At 44.8% G+C, this 19,757-nt stretch overlaps 1 protein-coding gene across 5 annotated transcripts in view; it reads right to left on the reverse strand.

Annotated features, from left to right (window-relative positions):
• The window catches only part of ACVR1 (activin A receptor type 1), a 248,157-nt gene that overhangs the window by 11,001 nt on the left and 217,399 nt on the right, over positions 1-19,757 (reverse strand). For all 5 annotated transcript variants that reach the window (XM_053259716.1, XM_053259730.1, XM_053259700.1 and 2 more), the window contains 5 exons: positions 17,617-17,880; positions 15,781-15,998; positions 7,157-7,256; positions 4,623-4,769; positions 1,917-2,192 (listed from right to left, as the gene is read on the reverse strand). In XM_053259716.1, the coding sequence (XP_053115691.1) occupies positions 1,917-2,192; positions 4,623-4,769; positions 7,157-7,256; positions 15,781-15,998; positions 17,617-17,880 (1,005 nt within the window). The remainder of the gene's footprint in view (positions 1-1,916; positions 2,193-4,622; positions 4,770-7,156; positions 7,257-15,780; positions 15,999-17,616; positions 17,881-19,757) is intronic.

Genomic DNA, 19,757 nt, shown 5'->3' on the forward strand with positions numbered 1-19,757 from the left:
TGAAAAACATCCCTGACAGAGGGACACGGTGCTTCAAGGCCATTACTTCATTCACACACCTACTGTAGGGGTGTGTGGGGGCGTTAAACTGTTTCATGCTTAATTTTTGAAGAAACCTGGAAAGATAGTATGAGGACAGTGCTGACGGCAGAAAGTTGACAAATATCACAATGAGAAAGTAAAAAAAACCAAACATTTAAAATAACTATAAATGCAGATGTACATTACAAAGTAAACATCCTCCAGAATGAGACTATGGCAACTGCTCTACAGTTTGCAGTCAGCTCGAAGCATTACAGAACTTAATAATGAGACACTCTGTACAACAGTCTTCAAATAGCACCACTTTATCTAAAGTAAACTAGCAACCATAGAAAAATGAACAGGTGCACAAGAGCGTTTATAGCAAAGCAGACCAAGATAAATAGACTTTTCAGTAAAACATCACTTGCCAAATACGTCACTCAGAAGCTAAGACGTGCTTAATTCAAATCTCATCGATACAAACGGAACTTTCACTAAAGAGCAGAATTGTATGGGGTAACCAAGCAGCCTCATGTAACATTTGGAGGGAATGTGATGCATCTGCGTATCGTTTTCAAGAAAAGAGCGACCCCCACGGTATGGTCGGAAGCAGCAGCTCACGCCACCATAGCCTCACAATATTCTAGGTCCCACGAGGCAGGCAAACTATGCCCTACTTCAGTGTTTTGGAGGAGCCTTTTCAGCAAGCACAGTACAAGCTGAGCAGCAAGTGCCAGTATAGTGAGCACTGCAGTCCTCATGTTGCCACTGTCACCCCCGCCTCCATGCCTTGGGATGGTTTTGCCTAATCCAACACACAGGGGAGCAGGCAGCACTCTATAGCCAGGCCCACAGGCCTTCCTGTGCTGCAGACTGACAAAGCCATGACCTCGATTTAAGCTGTGGATGGCAGAGTGCCCACTTGGATGGGGTGTGATTCAGAGTCCAGGGCAACTGCTGGCTCAACTGGATCCTTGCGCCAAAGGCAGCATCAGAGCAGGAAGCTTCAATCAGCAAGTCAGAGGGATGGGACCTGCAACCAGCTCTCCAAATCACTTCAATTGGGAGGGGAAGCCTCAAGTGTGATATTTACATGAACATTTTATTTTCCTGAATAGAAAAGAGGTTTCCTTTCCCCGATTTTTTGTTTTATTAGCTTCTCATGTATATCTCCAAAACCTTTATGGGGCAGTAGAAAACATCATCATAAAATACAGATTAAGAGATGGGAGATTCTGCTCCTGTGGGTCTGGTCAAGTGGAGACTAGTGCACATGCTATCCTATATTGGAATTTTTATAGGGATACCTGCTTAAGACTAGTGTCCCTTTTGTCGCTAAATTTTCCTGGGCACTCAGATGACTTCTATCTGAAGTTTTTACTTTCCAGTCTTGATGAAGAGATCATTAACAAAATGGCCAGGTACTGTTACATAATTTGTAAAATCTGTTCAGGTTTTCAGTAATGTTTTGCTTTCTTTCTCCTGGTTTGCCGCTCTATGACTGTAATAAAGGATGCTCTGCTCTGTTGGGGTTTTTTTTGGTTGTCAACAAGATCCACCAGGAGCTCATCATGATTTTAATCTACCTGTTCTGTCTGAGGTTTAATTTGTTAATACTACATTACAACCCGTATGATTTATTTTACTGAGCCTCTGTGTGTATGAATTATTACGTACTGGTCTGTGACTGTAATAAAGTATTTGATTTGAAGAGATGGGAGCAAAGTCTCTCTTTTAAAAAGTATTGTTAAGTGCCCTCTAGTGGATGCCAAAGCTCTTCCAAAGCAACTTGAGTGAAAGAAAGTTTCTCAGGAACTGCATTAGTTATGTTAAGGGCTGTGCAGTGCCCTTATTAGTTTCTAAAATACAACAGAGAGAGGAACTCCACTCACCTAAATCTGCTATGCAACACTGTCCATTTTTCTTCACCAGGATATTTTTGCTCTTCAGGTCTCGATGAGCAATGGCAGGTTTTCCTTGGGTCCCAAATATCTCTATGTGCAAATGTGCAAGGCCACTAGCTATGGACAGGACTATCCGCAAGCAGCTCACTGTGTCCAGTGTAGTGAGCTGTAGATAATCATACAAGGAGCCCATCTCATGGTAGTGTGTAATCAGCCACAGCTGAGTGCTGGAATTCCTAGAGGTCATATCCGAGGCTATAAAACCTGAAAAGGAGAGAGAAAACATACATAAGAAAACTCAGTTGACCTATTGGATGCTTCCCCCTCCCCTCACTAGCTAAACTACCTCTGGAATGGCACCATCCCAAACAGAACTGCTGAAAGGAGTGTTGCACTAAGCAACGGTAGTGAAGTAAGCATGCTCTGTCAAGCACAGCTTGTCTAGTTGCCAGTTAAAACAGATGGCTACTTTTTTTCTCGTTTAATATTGGCCAATAATAGTCAGTCAGTCAATCAATCTTTGTTGATATGGTCACTGACCAGTAAACAGCCCAGTACAGGTCGAACAGAAGAAAACGAGTGAATAAACATAATGCAGTAGCACAGTTAGAGCTATGCCTAACAGTTATCGACCTATACTATACAGAGCAAATTCGAACCCCTTTCGCTACTTGAGCCCACTCTGTGGAACAGTGTTCCCTATAACAGGGATTCCCAAATGTTGACTACAACTCCCAGAATCCCCAAGCAAAAGCCACTGCAGCTGGGGATTCTGGGAGTTGTAGTCAACAATATCTGTGAATCCCTGTTAGAGGGAACACTGCCGTGGAAGCTAGTATTTGTTGCCTAATTTTGCTAGCGATCAAACAGAACTTCGCAACCTTTAGAGATGTCTCGTCTTTCTGGTTGGACAGCAAAAAACTTATATAACATGAATCCATATGTTAAAAAGCAGAAAGATATAATGATAGCAAAAATCCCTATATAACTCACTATACAGAAAAACATGGGATGTTGTTTCAATGGCACTGGATGCACAGGCGGAAATCTTTGAGCATATGGGACTTTCCTTCGAGCTGCCAGTACCAGCACAGTACAAACCTTTTCAAACTTTGGTCCTACTAACTCTGCTTAGATGTGCACCCCATCCCAGAACAGTGATTCCGGAGTGCACGTTTGCATTAACAAACTTAGCACTTAAACTGGCAGCTCGTGTTCACTGGTAACAGCTTCAGTTACTAAGAGACACATTCTCAAGCCTCTGAAATCACGAGCTGTCACCAGGCACTAACTATGGCACCACATAATGCTGTGAACCCACTGGGTCTGTGCACTCAAGCACAGGCTTGGGCGCAGCAACGACAATTTCCAGAAAAGGGAGAAGGGGGAGAGATGCTTGAATTACTTCTCAGTAAGCAGGGGGTGGGGAGATTTGATTGAGTCTCTTTCAATGTTGACAAAGGCAAATATGAAAGCTGACACTTCAGCTAACGATGTTCATTCATGTCTCAAGGAGGACCAAGTTAAAATTAAGAAGGAGAGAAGGGAACAGAACCATTTAAATCTCTCAGCATGTTTCAAGGCTCAAAAAAGGAAGGCAGGCCCATGAAATGACCTTCCCCATGGCCCTCTCCATTCAATGCAAATTAATGTTGACCAAGACCCGGATCAAAGCACAAAGCTGGCCACATGGACAGCACTCACCCATGCTGTTTTCCATGCTTCCTACACAGGCAGAATTAGCACCCCAGAATTAGCACCCATCCACTTCAGCGATCCCTGAAATGGCCTTTCATGGATTCTTAAATGTAAAGGATCTATGTAAATGTAAGGATGTTATCTATGTTAAATGTAAGGATCTATGTTAAATGTAAGGATCTATGCTTCCAGGCTCTGCACGAAGTCAGCATTAAGAGTGTGATACGACAAGTATGTAAAGGTGGCAATAAAATCAGCAGAGTCCTTGTCACTCACTCACACTCTCTTATTAGACAGGACACTGGACCCAGAATTCTCTAGCCACCCATCCTGCACAGCCACACACCACTGTGGTTCTCACTTTGCTTGTCCTCCTCTAACCTTTCATCAGGCTGTGACATTGTTTGAGAGGGTGTCATAGTGCCCAAGATACACAGCAACTAATTTTCCCAGAGCCTTCTCAACCCATCGTTACAGTCTGGCTTTTAACACAAAGCAAATAATATCCACCTGGAAAAACCCCAGTCCCTCCTGGTTAGAAGGCGAAGTTTTCCGCTGCTCAATAACACTCCCTGCCCTCCTTCCCCCAGCTTGTTAACTAAGATAGAAGAATTCACAATGGGCACGTGTATATTTATATCAGTCATTAGCACCCATGCTTAGCAAGGATCCACCCTGGTCTCCTCTGCAGGAATCCATTTTATTCAATGACATCTAGCCAGGACGGTTCACTAGTTGTGGTTTTTTGTTTTTTTAAATGGTGGGCTTTTTCTAGTATGGAACTGGATGTGAAGGAGAGCTTTGGTTGATCTAAGCAGATATACTTTGAGAACCTGCTTTTCTCTCTTATTGTCAACATGGATACAATCTTAGCTATATGGAGAGAGACGGAGAGTGCACGAACACAACCACCATGCGCCGGTGTCCAGTGGCCCCAGCCCCCCAAGTCTTTTAACTCCTCCCCCACCTACAAACTGCTACCACTTATATCCTTACCTAGAATGTTTTCATGCCTCAGTAAGACAGTGTTGTATAATTCCGTTTCCCTGAACCAGGACTTTTCATCTCGGGAAGAAAAGATCTTCACGGCAATGCTTTCTCCTTGCCACTGTCCTCTCCAGACCTCCCCATATCGTCCTTTTCCTAGAAAGGAAACCGCATGAGGAATTTTACCAGTAGTTTTCGCTAAGCAAAAAGCAGTCGGTCTAGCACCAAGATCAGATCAGAAACTTGAAACTGAAGTTAACATTTTCTGCTTGCAGAAATAGCACTTGATGACAAGACTGGAAGAGAACTCTCTTATCCCTCACGTCTGTCTTATTTGCCAAGAGTGATGGCTTGAGCATGTAGAAGTAGTTCCATCCACCATCTCTTGTTTATCAAGCTGGGAGAAAGACTCCTGGTGGTTTTGAAGCCCTGGAGCAGCTCTTGACAAAGTGCCCTGCTGTGGGCCCCACCTGTGTGACTGGACTCCTCTTGCCTTGTGGAGAGAGAGCTCATACCTTTGCAACGGCAGCAACAGATGTGGGCCTTTTTTCTTGCTGCTGTCATAGGTGGCAGAGCTCCTCTTAGTAATGGCAGCCACCAGTTTTTCCCGTGTGGACCACCTCTACACTGGGGTATTCTGGGGGGAAGAACAGCCAAGCCCAACCCTCCTAGGAGACCCCTCTTCCCCAGATGGAAGACTCAAGTGACTGTTCCTCCAGCACCAGCAGTGGAACCCGACAGCTGTCCAATGGTGCTGACCACTGATGCAAGGTCTGGTCAGCTCCACCAACACAGAAAGAGTTCCTACACTGGGATCTGGCATCTTGAGAATCTCAGGGTGGATTCAGATATACTTGATTGCCTGGTTGTTGCTTTACTCATATAGGAACGAACACACACACACACAGTAGTCATATCCAGCTAGACCATCAGCTCAGTAGTATCTATTCTGTCTGGCAATATGGGTCTCCAATGCCTCAGGGCAGAAGTCCTTCCCTGTTTACCTACCCGAGAGTTTTAATCTGTAGACAGATTGAACCTGGGACCACAGAGGCATGTGTTCCACCACTGTCACTGAACTATAGCCCCTCTTCTCTCACATGGATTCACACAATTCACACAAGAAACACAGTGGGACCTCCCTGACATATAAAAGTAACCAATAAAATTCTGCACCAGTGTGCCTAGCATAAGAGGAAGGTACTGTGCCGCAGATGGGTATCCGAGCTCTGCAGTAACATGCATTAGACACTCTAATGAACAGTCCGAAATAACTTTTAACTTCAGCGCAATGCCACCTGCTCTCTTTGGCAGCGATACATGTCTGAAATTGGCCTCTCGTTTCTTTACCTCATTTTTGGCACATGCTCATCAAGAACAGGTGTAATCCAGGGTAAAGGGATATATGAACTATGAGGCACTGGTGTTACATAGAAGGGACTTCCTGTCCAAAGATGCCACTTGCAATACAATACAGGCTGACCATTAACTATTTGGTATCTTGAGACAGACACAAGTCAGCTTATTGGGAGGCCCGGCTCCAAAACACAGACAAATGTGACTACAGGGTGCTTTTATGGGGCTAGACCAAGATCACCATAAAAATAAGGGCAGGTAAGAGTGTGACGTAAAGCCTAGCGGAGGATACCAAATGGACAAACCAAAACAACCTTTTAAAAGTTGGGTTTAACACCATTTCAACATTCACTGCACAATTTGTACAGATATATTTTTCACTCCGTGTTTTGGTGGACATATAGGGAGGAACAGTAGGTCAGTGATTTACACACAGAAGACCTCAGGTTCAATCCGTCGAATCTCCAGGCAGAGCCGAGAAAAGTCATTGGTGGGAATCCTGTAGAACCATGGCCCATGGACAATAGTGGACTGGATGGATCAGTGGCCTGACTCAATAGAAGGCAGCTACATATGATCAAATAATAGGAACAGAAAGTGTTCCAACGGGGAAATTATTCCATTTAAGGCAACTTAGCACTTGGCTTCTGAGCTGCTCTTCAAATCCAGGCAGAACAAATTCCATATAAAACTGAAAACTGCAGAGCAATATAGGTATAGGAAGTAGACAGCAGGGGCAAGGGGGGGGCCACAGTATACCTCCCAGACCCCAAAACATGGCAGAAGACAATGAAAGGGGAGGGGCAGCCATGCCATTCCTGTAACACCAGAACGGAGGATCCCTTCCACTCCACCTTTTCATTCCAGGGGTGGCAGAAGCAAGATGGTGCCATTGTCCCTCAGCAGGGGTGGGAAAGCAGGGAAACAAAATAATTGACACCAAAAAGGTGGTTCTAATTTGCTAGTTTTAGTCAGTTAATCTACCAGGGCTACTCAACTTCGGCCGTCCTGCAGATGTTGGCCTACAATTCCCACAATCTCTGACTATTGGCCACTGTGGCTGGGAATTATTGGAGCTATAGTTCAGAAACAGCTGGGGGGCCTAAGTTGAGCAGGCCTGATTAAAATGTCAAACCCATATAATTTGGATACAGCTTTGCTGAAAAGGAAAACAAGGCTTTACCAACCTACACATTCCAACAGCGTAATCTGGCGAGCCACTGTTCTTTGCACAAGGAAAGGAAGACCCGAGCCACTCCCAGATGTGCAGGAATGGTCCAACAAGTCCTGTGTGGAAATGAGACCAAAAGAGTTGGGTACCAATATTCAGATTGAGCAGAAGAAGACCACCCCTCTACCTAGTGCTGTCTCATCTCCTGCTGAACAAAGATGGAGATTATCCCAATGGTCAATAACATTCATCACGAAGACGAAAAATGATATGCACACAGTCAATTTATTCCACACATTTATTTTAACATTAAAAATAATTTTCTAAAGGATTGTATAGCTAATGGATAGTTCCTATTCCTACTAGTGCCATTACCTTTTTATTTCAATAATCTGTTGTGCATAAGAGATTCCAATGACTTTTTGGAATTTCTTTCAAAAGAAGTTTGGAGTTCCTTAGTTTAGTCTTGCAGCCTTCACCTATTTCCAACAAGTTTTTACTTGTTCGTCAGTTCATCCCTTTACTTTCTACACCACAAAAAGGAGATTTTCCTTCCAGTGAATGGGAGGTGAACATTTTTGGACTTTCCAAATCTGAAAGCCACATCATTGTGCAATTATGGGAAAAGCAGATTTGCATTTTACAGAAATGCATTCGTCCAAGCTAAACTATTACGTTTTGTATGTAGGTGCCTGCCAAAAAAGAACACCGTTGCCTTTGTGAATGCTTAAACGCTGGGATTACTGAAAGACGACACCTTCCAGCTAGCTATCCAGATTTTAATACAAGGCATTAGCCACTCCCAAAAGACACTCCTATTCTGCACCATTTCATATATGCCACACAAAACTCCAACCCTCCTTCCTGGCTGGGAAGCATACAGTATCTTGGTGGGGTATCTTGCTAATCAAAAGACAGTACACAAATTTACGTAATGCCTGAAAGAGCTGTAAATTGGATACCAAGAATATCATGGAGTTTTGCATTGTATTATACCAAAAAAATGCTACTTGAAATCCTGCAGACACAGCCACAAGGTGGCAGCAAAACAATTTCTCTCATTTCTTCAGCTTGGGAAGTAGGAGAGGAGCAACAGGACTGAACTCAAAACAGGAAAGGAAGGAAGGAAGGAAGGAAGGAAGGAAGGAAGGAAGGAAGGCGACATTCTGACCAAGTTCAGCCATTAAACATCTACATCATCTAAGAGGATTCAAAAGTTTCTTCATTAAGTAAAATACAACTGGCCAATAGTCTATTGGCTTTGGTTTTTGAACGGATGTAGAATTTATTATCCATCTAATATTCCATAGTAATTAATAGCTTTTTCATGTTTTACATTTTTAAAAATGCACAGAATTTGGTTACTACAAGCCAGTATAAAAGATCGGTGTGCCAAATACCGATATGCATACAATGGGAGGCTCAAGTTTGCCCTTCCTTTAATGTTTGCAGCCGGGTTAATTAAGTTTACTGGGATCTTTGAGGATTCCATTGAGAAACCGAGTAGAATATGGATTTTTCTCCCTTCAGGTACAATGAGCTGAATCTTGTCCAAGAAACACATTTACTAGAGGCAGACAGCCAAAAATCTGGCTAGTGAATGCAAATCAACAGGAGTCAGTCCATTCCAGCTGCAGCCTTTAGCTTGGAGTCTGTCAGCTGCCATAACGCCCCTTATATCCATTCCCTTCCAGCAGAACCACCCAGTGCCAACAGCGCACAACTCCTCTCTTCCACTGCCAAAATCAAAATACAATACCCACAGAACAAGAATCTGTGTGGCCCTGGATCCTCCTTCAGCCCCTGGCGACATCCCTTTCCTCCCAGCCTCTTTCTCCTTCCACTCCTCTCAAACCCCCTGTCTCTCAGGAACCAGGGATTCGGTCGTGTTATCAAGGGTGGCCAACCTAAGACTCTCCAGCTCTTGCTGGACTGCAATTGCCTTCGTTCCCAGCCTCAATAAGTTGTGGTGGAGGACGATGATGAGAGTCGTAATCTAACAACTGCCAAAGAGCCTCAAGCTGGCCACCCCGGCATTAGATGGTGTGGGCAAATTGTTGCAGAGTCCCACTGTAAAAAATAATGGAATCTTGCGGTATACCATTGCTTGAAGGACATGAATTGTCTTCATCATTGTCTCAGGGCAATTAAATAGGGGTGTGCACAAACCATTTTGCAGTTTGGTCCAGATTCATACAGAACCACGGTCCACAAACCGGTTCGGTCAAACTGACTGGCTGGCCCAGTCGGTTCAACCAAGCAAACTTAAATTGGTTCGCTGGTTCCAGGCTCAATTAGGGCAACAACTGAGGGCGGCGTGAGATCTTAAAAAGTAAAGGAAATGGCCCCTTCTTACCAACTGTGCCGAAGCTTAATGGTGCATGCAGAGGCCAGGTTAATGCCAGAGCCGCGCCACCACCGCCATGTGCGAGAGCACCGCTGTTCCATGCAGCTTCTAGCTAACTGGTGCTGGTTACCTGGAAGCTGCATGGAGCAGCAGCGCTCCCACCAACAGCCCACATGCAGTAGTGGCAGTGAGGCTCTGGCATGTGTGGAGGCTATGTTAGTGCCAGAACAGCGCCACTGCGCGAAGGCTGCTGGTGGAAGCGCCACTAAGTTTCGGTACAGCTGGTAAGAAGGAACCATCTCATTTACTTTCAAAGATCTCTCACCGCCGCCCTCCCCTCTGTTGCCGCCATAAATCAAACCCGGCTCGAACTGGCAAACCATCCCGCTGTGAAGTGGGTTTCATTCAATTGAAGACCGGCTCCCTTTTGTAGAGGCCGACCAGATTCATGATCAAACCGCTCAAAGCGGCTCGGTTCATGGCGGACCAGTTGGCTTTGAACCATTTGTGCACACCCCTACAATTAAGTACCATATTTTCACACATAGTCCCTGCCCATGGAAGGAGCCCGCACCAACCCGCACCCAGCTGCTCCTGCAGGGAGCAACTCGCAGACTGAGATTGTCCAGCTTACTTGTGCTGCATCTAGAGCAATGTCACCCCAAACTGCCTGGGATATGAGTAGCGCCAAGACCTAAAGAAGTGGCTCCCGTCAAGTTGTGTGCCTCTTCTTGCCTCTAACAAATCTGCTATGGAGCAGTGCATATTGAGCACTTTGCATTGCAAAGTGCATTGAGCACTTTGGTTTGGGGCGGCATATACATGTATTAAATAAATAGATAAAAATAAATAAAAGAGCTCCACACCTAAGCTTGCTTTCCTGTAAGTGCTGTTTGTTGCAAGGCTTCACTGCCAAAATCACAGCAAAATTATAGACAGAATGTGTGTGGCCCCAGTCTAGACGCTGGAGTAGGCATAACTCTTCCAGATAATCCAACCCACCTCATGCTGCATTTAGTGACAGCACACCATATAAGTCAGCAGAATAACCTGTCCCTTGCCTGGAGAGATAGTCCCTGCAAGCCAATTCTAAGACAATGCCTTATAACAACTATGGAGAAATTAGTCATGGGGCAGTTAGTTTAACTCATTCGCATAATTTATGTAAAGCTTTCACCAACAGCAAAGCTGCCTCAAGAGAACCACTGTTAAGAAAAGGCTTCCGGGGCACCACTGTGACAGATCAGAACTCCCTCCAATCAACGCTTCCCACTAGGAAGATACCTCTACCAGGATGTAGCTACACTATTTTGGTTCTTAATGAACCATCATGAGCTCTAGGACCATCCAGACCTCCACATCCTATTCTCCAAATATTGTAGTGGTCTTCTTTAGTGCTATGGCTCTTGGGAGACCGTTAAAACAGGGGCAGAGCCACCATTGGGCGGACGGGTTCAAAGAACCCAGGCCGTGCCCAATCAGAGGCCGTGAGTGCAGCCCCAGCCCCCCGTGTCTGATGTCAGACGTGGGGGCACTATTTCTGTCCCAAATGGGGTCACACAGCCCTGTTTGGAGCCGAAATTGGCCCGTGCTACATTGGAAGCGTGGCTGGAGCGACTCTCACTGCCTTAAAGGCAGGAGGAGGCGCTCCTGGTCCCACTGCCAATGCAGTGGGGCTGATCAATCTCCCTCCCAAACAGGGCCGTGCGACCCCGTTTACGAGAGAGATCGACCTGCGAAAGTAGCGCAGGCCAATCTCCTTTTCAAACAGGGCCACGTGGCCCCATTGGGAAGGGAGATCATGCCCCTGCATCTGACGTGGGGGCATGACTAGCCAGGAGCGTCTGATGTCAGATGCGGGGCCAGGGTGCCACAGTGGCGGCCGCACATGGGCCATCGCCAGCCTGGCTCCGCTCCTGCGTTGCAAAGTTCCATATCTCACACAATGCATCATATACCTGCAATATTATGAACACAGGAGCGAAGAGGATTTTATTTTTGTGGTTAGAAGTTTCCTTAGCTAGCTTTCAGCTATTCTACTATAACAAGCAGCCTTTGTGCAAGAAAATCCAATAATGCTTCCCAAGAGGCATGCTCTTATGAAATGCTGCATTTGGTGGAGAAGGAACAAGAGTTCAACTTTCATCATTCCTTCACACAAAGAGGTCTTAAAGAAAGTTCACTCCAGCAGCCTATTTGCTGTTTTGCTTTCCCCACCAGCTGTCTGCTCAGCAACAAGTAGACCCACGCTTGCCCTCTCTCACCTCTCCTGATGGATAAACCTAAAGGAAAGTGCTAACTCACTCACAGCACCTCCACATATTTCTAGAGATGGCAGACTGCAATTGCCACACATGAAAGCTACAGATAAGCCACACTCTCTCTCCACTATTCTTTCCCCATGGTTTTGATCTGTCTCAATGACTGAAGAGGATCAACTGTGCTTAGAGATTTAAATACATAGTTATGCACACACATTAAAATCCAAAATCCATAAAACCCATTTGTGTAGAGAGATATTTTGTGGATCATTTTTAAACTAATGATCCACAAAATATCTATCCACATAAATAACCATAGGTATTCTTTAGAATATAGCAATGACTTGATAACACATTTAAAACATTACTATACAGTCTGACAACTTTGCTCTTTAGTATCCACAGAGATATTGCAGGCTTATAATCATCAATACTCTTATGTTCATATTATTCTAGTGTCCACAAGTTGGTCTTGACTGTACTAAAAATCCTTTGTTCTTCCTAATTTTCCATGTACAGCAGACACATTTCAATACAGCATCTTCCTCAGTGACTGCTCTAAATTGAGTTAGGACAATAATATGATCCAAATTTCCCTCTAGGGCAAAAAAAAAAAAAGTATTGAGTTATCCATAGTAGACACTCATAAGCCTGCTACTAATGCCATTGCTTTGTTTGAAGACTAACACCTACTGAATGATAAGCAGCCTGCAAGTCTGCTGAACCAGCCACACACATCCCACCATTTATATTTTCCTTCACTGCCGCTGAGGCCGAGAAGTCCACAGCTGGCTGTCGCTCAAGCACCTTTGTTTTGATGGCAGCTGCCACTTTCGATTTAAGGAAGACTCGGGGAGCTTTCATGCGGCTGCCTTTGTGCCATATGTTCTCAATAGCGACGAGGCAAGATGATGACCAAGCAATTCGCAAGCGTGGGTAGCAGTTCAGGTTTGGGCAGATGCCCACACCTTTTCACCACCCAGTCACCATCTTTTCAGCAAGATGGAGGAATTCTGATTCCTTTGGATCCTTGAAGGCGGCTTATCTAACCCTGCCACAAGCAGCACTAACTCAGTCGGTTAGGCAGCTAGTCAGTCATTTCGATGTGTCTGGGATCCAGCACCAAAATGAGACTTTCTAGCGGCATTCTTTGGTGCTTATTAATCTTAGCATCCCTAGTCATTGCCCTTGTGATGCCCAACCCATGGGGAGAGAGGAATGCGGCTCTGCCACATGGGATAGCCTGCCTGCTCGGCCAGACAAGCCAAAGAAGGAAGCAGCAAGTCACTGGGAAACCAGCCATGGAAAGCAAGGCAGTGCTGATATCACCAGGACATGCCCCAGTTGTGAAAAAACTTCTAAAATGAAGACACTGGGAAGCATGGAGGAAATATTCCGAATACGCCGCATTCACAGCACTGTAAGGCATGTGTTTTCAGGGAGCGTGTTCAAACTACCACTGCTCGAGTCCTCAGCTCTACTGTTCAGGGAAGCAGTCCCTAAAAAGGGGGAAGCTAGCCAGAAGCAGTCAGGCTCCGTGTACCAACCCTCCCCAGGCAACTGGCACCCCACTCCACCAGAGGCATCTCCAGCTATGCCACTACATCCATAGGAGATCTAGTTTGTCATAAAGGGGCAGGAATTAATGATATTTCCCCCACTTTTACATCTCTTGATTGAGGCCTGGTCTATACAAGCAGAGGAACTCTTACCCCTGGACTCCTGGGCCGAAGTCCAGGGCCTCCACAGACCCTGGGGGCCTCCACATCCAATTTAGACTGTCCCAGGTGGTGTGGTTGCCCGGCCAAGTATGATGATGCTTAATATTAAGGGGGGCGGCCCTCCAAAGGCCTTTAGGTCCAGGCTCCAAAATTACCTAGGTGTACCTCTGTATACAAGCAGTACAATGAGGTGGTAGAGTGGACAGAACCACTTTGAGTTGTGAAATATACTATTTTAAAATGCCTCTCCATGTTAAAAAAAAAAAAAAAAGATTCCCTGCAATTTTTTTTTAAAGCTAGCAAACTGATAAAGTTCCTAGACCAGCTCACTCGCTGCTGTGCTAGCTTTCCTTTTTTGCAGGTAATGTTTTACACAGAAAATTCGAATTTGTAACCACCACCACCACCACCCCGCCCAGCTTTCTAAAGTGGTATGGTTCATTCTACCACCTCAGTCTGCTGCATGTATAAACCAGGCCTAAGTCCACAGCCATTAAGGGCTCTAGCTGAACACTAAGGATCAACTAGACCCCTTAAGAGCAGTTTGAAATTTGTCCTCTAACGATAAACTTGTTTATGATCTTACAATTTTGTTTTTAAATTTTTGCTGTAAACTGCCTTGGGGTTGTTTTAATGAAAGGCGGTATATAAATTTTTAACAATAAATAAATAAACAAACTCACCATCAGGAACAGCTTCCCCCAGCTCTCCAAGCTACAAGTTTGCGCTGAGCACAAGACCCTTGTGCAGGAAAATATCTAATCCCAAGTCTAGGTGGGAGACAAGGGCCATATCACGAGCAATCCCCGCCCCCCACTCCTACCCCCACCCTACCCAGTCTCCAATAGGCCCATTTTCTTTTTTCTACTATAATACATTTTTAACAGCAACTTAACATATAAAAAGCACTGTAGAACTATTATACAATTTCTCCTTCATTACAATACATGAAGCCAAAAATGAAATCCAGATGGGGCTTTTCCCTTCTTTATTCCTAAACCTAAAAAGCTGTCTCTTCCAGCCTGCAATAAAATAACAGGAAGAAAAGAATAGCTCTTGCCACTCTTATGCCTGAAAGAAAGCTGTGAAGCTTTAAGTGTATGTCCCCCCGCCTTAAGTAACAGGTTGGGTACATTCTGGGGAGCTGTACAAATAGCTCTGTGCACCCAGAGGGAGCTTTTGACTCTTTTTTTCAAATGAAAAACGACACCACCCACAGTTGCATGGCAAACTACTTCTGAAATGTGCAGAAATCCCAGGTGGAGTTTGAGGCAATACATGAGTGTGCAGCTCAAATGAAAAGAAAGAGAGTCAAAATTCCTGCTGTGAGCAAACAAGACCTTCGGCATACTTAAGGAGCAATCTGAATCATGGCCATTTTGTGTTAAGCTGTTTAAGCCAACAGTTCTCTTTCAGCTTCGTGAATTTCCAGTTTCTGTAGCATCAAACCTTGCTAGTTCACTGCCACACGCAGAATGCTACATCACAATCAAGAGGGGTTGCTTATTATTTCTTTCCCCCGCCTTCACATCCCTCCAAGGAACTCGAGGACTTATCCCATTTTGTCAAACAAACTGAATCAGACTACTGGTCCATCTAGTTCAATATTGTCTACACCAAGGTTGCAGAACATTGCCCTTCCAGCTGTAGTTGGACTACATCTCCCATCATCCCCAGTCACAGTAGCCAATAGCCACGGGTGATCGTCCAACAGCAGCTAGCGAGTTGATGTTCTGCAGCCCTTGTCTACACACCAGGGATGGGGCCATAGCTCAGTGGTAGAGCATTTGCACTGCACAGATTCAATCTCTGGCATCTCCAGGTAGGGCTAGGGAAGACGACTCCTGCCTGAAAACGTGGAAAGTTGCTGCCCAGCAATGTAGACAGTACTGAGCTAGATGGACCCATGGTCTGACTTGGTATAAGGCAATTTCTTACGTTCCTATGTACTGACTCGCAGAGGTTCTCCAAAGTTTCAGAGAGTGATCTTTCTCTTTCCCTGCCTGACTTGGAGATGCTAGGGACTGAACTTCAGACTCATGCAAGCAAAGCACGTCTCTGTGATTGCCCCTGATTTTCTTAACAGCCATGTGGGAACTGGGATCAGGCCAAACCAGTTTGATTCCCTACCCACTCCAACACGCTGGCCTAGCTATGTCTTGAGATCAGGCTTTCCTAAGGCAGCTGTGAAAAAGGAGAGGTTTTATAGTACTCAATATTTCACAAGTCACATTTTTGGCAGTCTGATCAGAAACTGAAGGAGGAAAACATTACATGAATAGTAACAGATCATAAGGCAAGCTTTACTTACTGCCAGTGTGCTGTCACCCACATTTGAGGCTATGAGTCCCTCAATTGTTCCGTATTCTGCATCCCTTGAATTGAGCCGCTCCATATGGTGCTGCTGCACTTTTCGGATAATCAGCACAGCCACTGCAGAAAATATGAACAGCACCATGACCGGAGCCAGTATAAAAACGACAAGCGTCTCCATGGTGTAACCCACGGCTACCCCGTGAAGCGGATGCCCTTTGTGAAAGAAGTAAAACAAGAGAGAGGAGGTTAGGCTCTTCTACCAGACAATGCTGACAAAATCAATTCAAGAGGTAAACCCAAGGACAGTCCACACTTGCTTGTGCATATTTACTGTAAACCCCTCGGAAACAAATCTAAATGCAGAATTCAGCTGGCTTACAATGACTCTGCGATAAACAGGGCTGGAACAAACCAAGGCACCTGGCTGCCCCACTCCCTAAATGAGATGCTAAAACCGAAACATTTTAAATGCTTCTCTCCAGCCCTGGTGCTAACATAGGTCTTATCACAATGACAGAAGTTGCTCTGGCATTGGTAGAAATCCAATTACTACAAGAACATCAAACAGTCCAATAGGCAACACTGAATCTGACAGCTCTTGAACTTTGATGCTGTCCACAAATTGCTTGGCGGGAGACTTTTATCTTATGCTTTGAGAGAACGTCATGCTTTATACTTTATAATAATATACTTATTCCAAACTTTGCATGAGCAAGATCCCGATGATTGCTTAAGTGCCTAATCTCCAGTGGGCTTGCTATACAGCTTGCCTCCTTTCTACTTCCGACTCTTGCCCCGCATTGTCCCCAACCATGGGACCCCTGATGTTGGACTACATGTCCCATCATCCCTAGGCACAATGCACCATCAACTATTGTGGATGGGAGTTGTAGTCCAACGACATCCCAAGGCTGGGAGCCCCTGCCCTTAACCAATATCCCCGCCTCTCAACACATATTCCTGTCTTGCCTCCCATTGTTAGACTCCAGTTGGCTTTCTGCTCACGGCATTTACTGGTTTATAGCCTTCTCTTTTTCCTTGCTCCACACCAGATATCAGGCTCATCCCACAATACAGCCTTTGGATAAAATGAACCCAATTCAACCATGTCTCAAGGTAACTGTATCAGCTCCAGATTCTCATTCTCATCTTGCCTGGCATGCACACTCCTGCCTCAATGCAGTACCAACCCTGTACTCTGGGTCTCTTCCTGTAACTGGAATCCTGAACCCACACATCATCCTCATAGCCCAGGGCTGCACAACTTTGGCCCTCCAGCTGTTGCTGGACTCCAACTCTCATCATCCAGTTACAGTGGCCAATAGTCAGATATGATGGTAGTTGGAGTCCAGCATCTGCAGGAAGGCCAAAGTTGTGCAAGCCTTGCACAGACACACAGATGTATAATAATATCACACCCCAATGGATTTTTCACTTCCACATGACCCATTCCCAGATCTACTGAGGCTACGGTGGGGGACACCAGTCAAGGACTGGTCCATGTGAGGCCTCATATTGCCCTCCCATGGGTTGTCCCCTCTTGCTGGCTTAGAAGTGGAGCACTCCCAAGAAGCGCCTCAATTGCCCTTGATAAGAAGGGGGTTTAATTGCCACTTTTTCTCCTCCTTCCCCTCCTGATGATTAAGTCCTCTGCTCTGGTGGCACCTCCCTTGTCCTGGTCTGTTGGCCTTAAATAGGCCTTCATAGATTGTGCATGCTCCTGATCTTGAACACAAGTCTTGCGAGACATCCAGGCCTCTGGAACTTCAGGGATCCAGAGCAATGACTGAGCAATAAGATTAGCATTTTTAGAAGCAAAATAAGCATTCACCTTTTGTAGGCAGCTGTGCCGTGATATTCACATTACAAAAGTTTCCCTCACAGCATTCGACTGCTTGATCAGGAGTGGGAGGAGTTTTGCAAGTCATCTTGCCTTGTTCATATCCTCGAAAGCAGCCCTTCTGATACACTGGAGCACCATTGTTGATACTCAAGGAGGCAAAGCACTTCCAGCCTTTGCAGTGGTCTCCATTCCCACAGGACATGCCTTCGCACACACAAAAATACTCCTCCATGGTTGGTTTCAGCTCATCATCTGCATGATGCAGGGGAAGAGGAGAACAAGAGAAACATCATTTCATTAGGCCAGTTACAAGCAAACAAATGCATCCCGATGTATTTTTAATAGTTTGGTTCAGTGACACTGCCATCATTACGCTTGTTTCCTTTTTCCAGGGACACCAGAATGAGAAGAAACTGCAAGCTACTCATAGCATTGGGACTGTAAGGAGAGACTACTGTCTTCTGCTGAGGTCAAGGGTTGAAGGTGTACAACAAGCAGGGAAGGGAAAATGCCCTTCTAGAAGTGTGGAGTGGTGTAAGTATGATTTCCACCAACATCTGAACGGAGTTCAGCCATTCTGCACCATTTCTGATATTTCACACTCTTAAATGCTTGAAATGGAATATTGGAAGGTTCTCCGCTAACCAAAAAGCCCACATAGCTTCAGGATACCTCTAGGCATTGGCAGGCTCTGGACACAAACCGGGAGCAAAACCCCATCTTGTAAATAATTTCTCCAGATCTGGTATAAGGATGAAGCAACCACAGTGTCCAATCCTTCTGCTCAGCAGCCGCCACCTTTACCAGAGCCCTAGATCATTCTCAGTCCTACCAATTTGCAGAAGGATGGGGAAGCAAATTTTTAATCTGTGATTGGGGTGAAGAAGAAGTTTAGCTCAATTTAAGATAAAGTTGGGAGAAGGGTTTCTTCTCCACTCTACATGAAAGCAAGTGTAAAGTAGGGAGCAAAAGCCATCTACCGACTCCTCCCTTACCTTTCAGTGCTTCATTGCGTTAAACAGTTTTCTCCCTGCTGCTCCAACATCAGAGGTGACTGAACCAGGAGAAAGTTACTCAAAGCAACAGAGCCCAAAGCAGGGCAGGAAAGATGGTGTGTTTTACTCCCATTCACACATGCTCCTCGTGTAAAAAGGAATAGATACTTCCTCCTGTTTTATGCGTGACTGGGACAGATACACAGATAGATATCCTGTCACATCTAGTTTGACCACTTACCATGAACAACATGAAATTCATCAACAACCTATTTTTAAAATAATCCATGACTTGTCCTAAAAAGGAGTACCAGTCCAAATTCAGAACTACTCTACTGGAAGCCACCAACACAGATGTCAAGTTAGCTGACTGATATCTGGTTTCAAAATTTAGGCCAACATACAACTCTTAAAAAAAACCCAAATCATTAATCTCCAACATTTGCATTTTTCTGCCATTACTTTGCAAGACTGCTGTCCCATCAACCACCGGTATGCACACAAGCTTTTGCCAGAGTAATGGGATGGGGTGGGTGGTAAATTTCCAAGACAGTTTTATTTAAGCTTTTTAAAAAAATAAAAATTACACCTTTAGGAAACACTTTGTACTGAGAACGCTACTGGAAACATTCAGCACAATTATAATTTTATATAACAAGATTACCAAGCTACCTCTGAATATAGTGAAAAGTAAAGTCATTCAGCAAACTTGCCTTGTTAGCAATGCTACACAACTTCAAGATTATTATTATTTTTTTAAAGACTCTAGCTTTAATAGGAACCATACCAACCTGTACTTAAGGGGTAAGTAGTATGCAGTCATTAAGCAAGACAAAGCTAACTGCACAAACTGGCATCTAATAATAATTCACCTCATGGATGCCCATTTGCAGCTCTGGTACATGCTTTATTTTTGAGAAAACACCCTGCATTTTCAAATAGGTTATTGTTTTCAAATCGCAGCTCCAATACCACCATTCCATTCAAAAGAGTTTTCAGCTAGAAAGCAATGCCCTCATTTCAATGCACAAATGAGAATAATCTGCCCAAGGCAGGGGCTAATTAGCATGCAGTTGAGGCATACACATTTTTCCAGTCCAGAGTCCATAAAGCAGAAGCATTGCCCAGCACCCA

The sequence above is a fragment of the Hemicordylus capensis genome, chromosome 1 (assembly GCF_027244095.1).
Source record: "Hemicordylus capensis ecotype Gifberg chromosome 1, rHemCap1.1.pri, whole genome shotgun sequence".
NCBI classification, from domain to species: Eukaryota; Metazoa; Chordata; class Lepidosauria; order Squamata; family Cordylidae; genus Hemicordylus; species Hemicordylus capensis.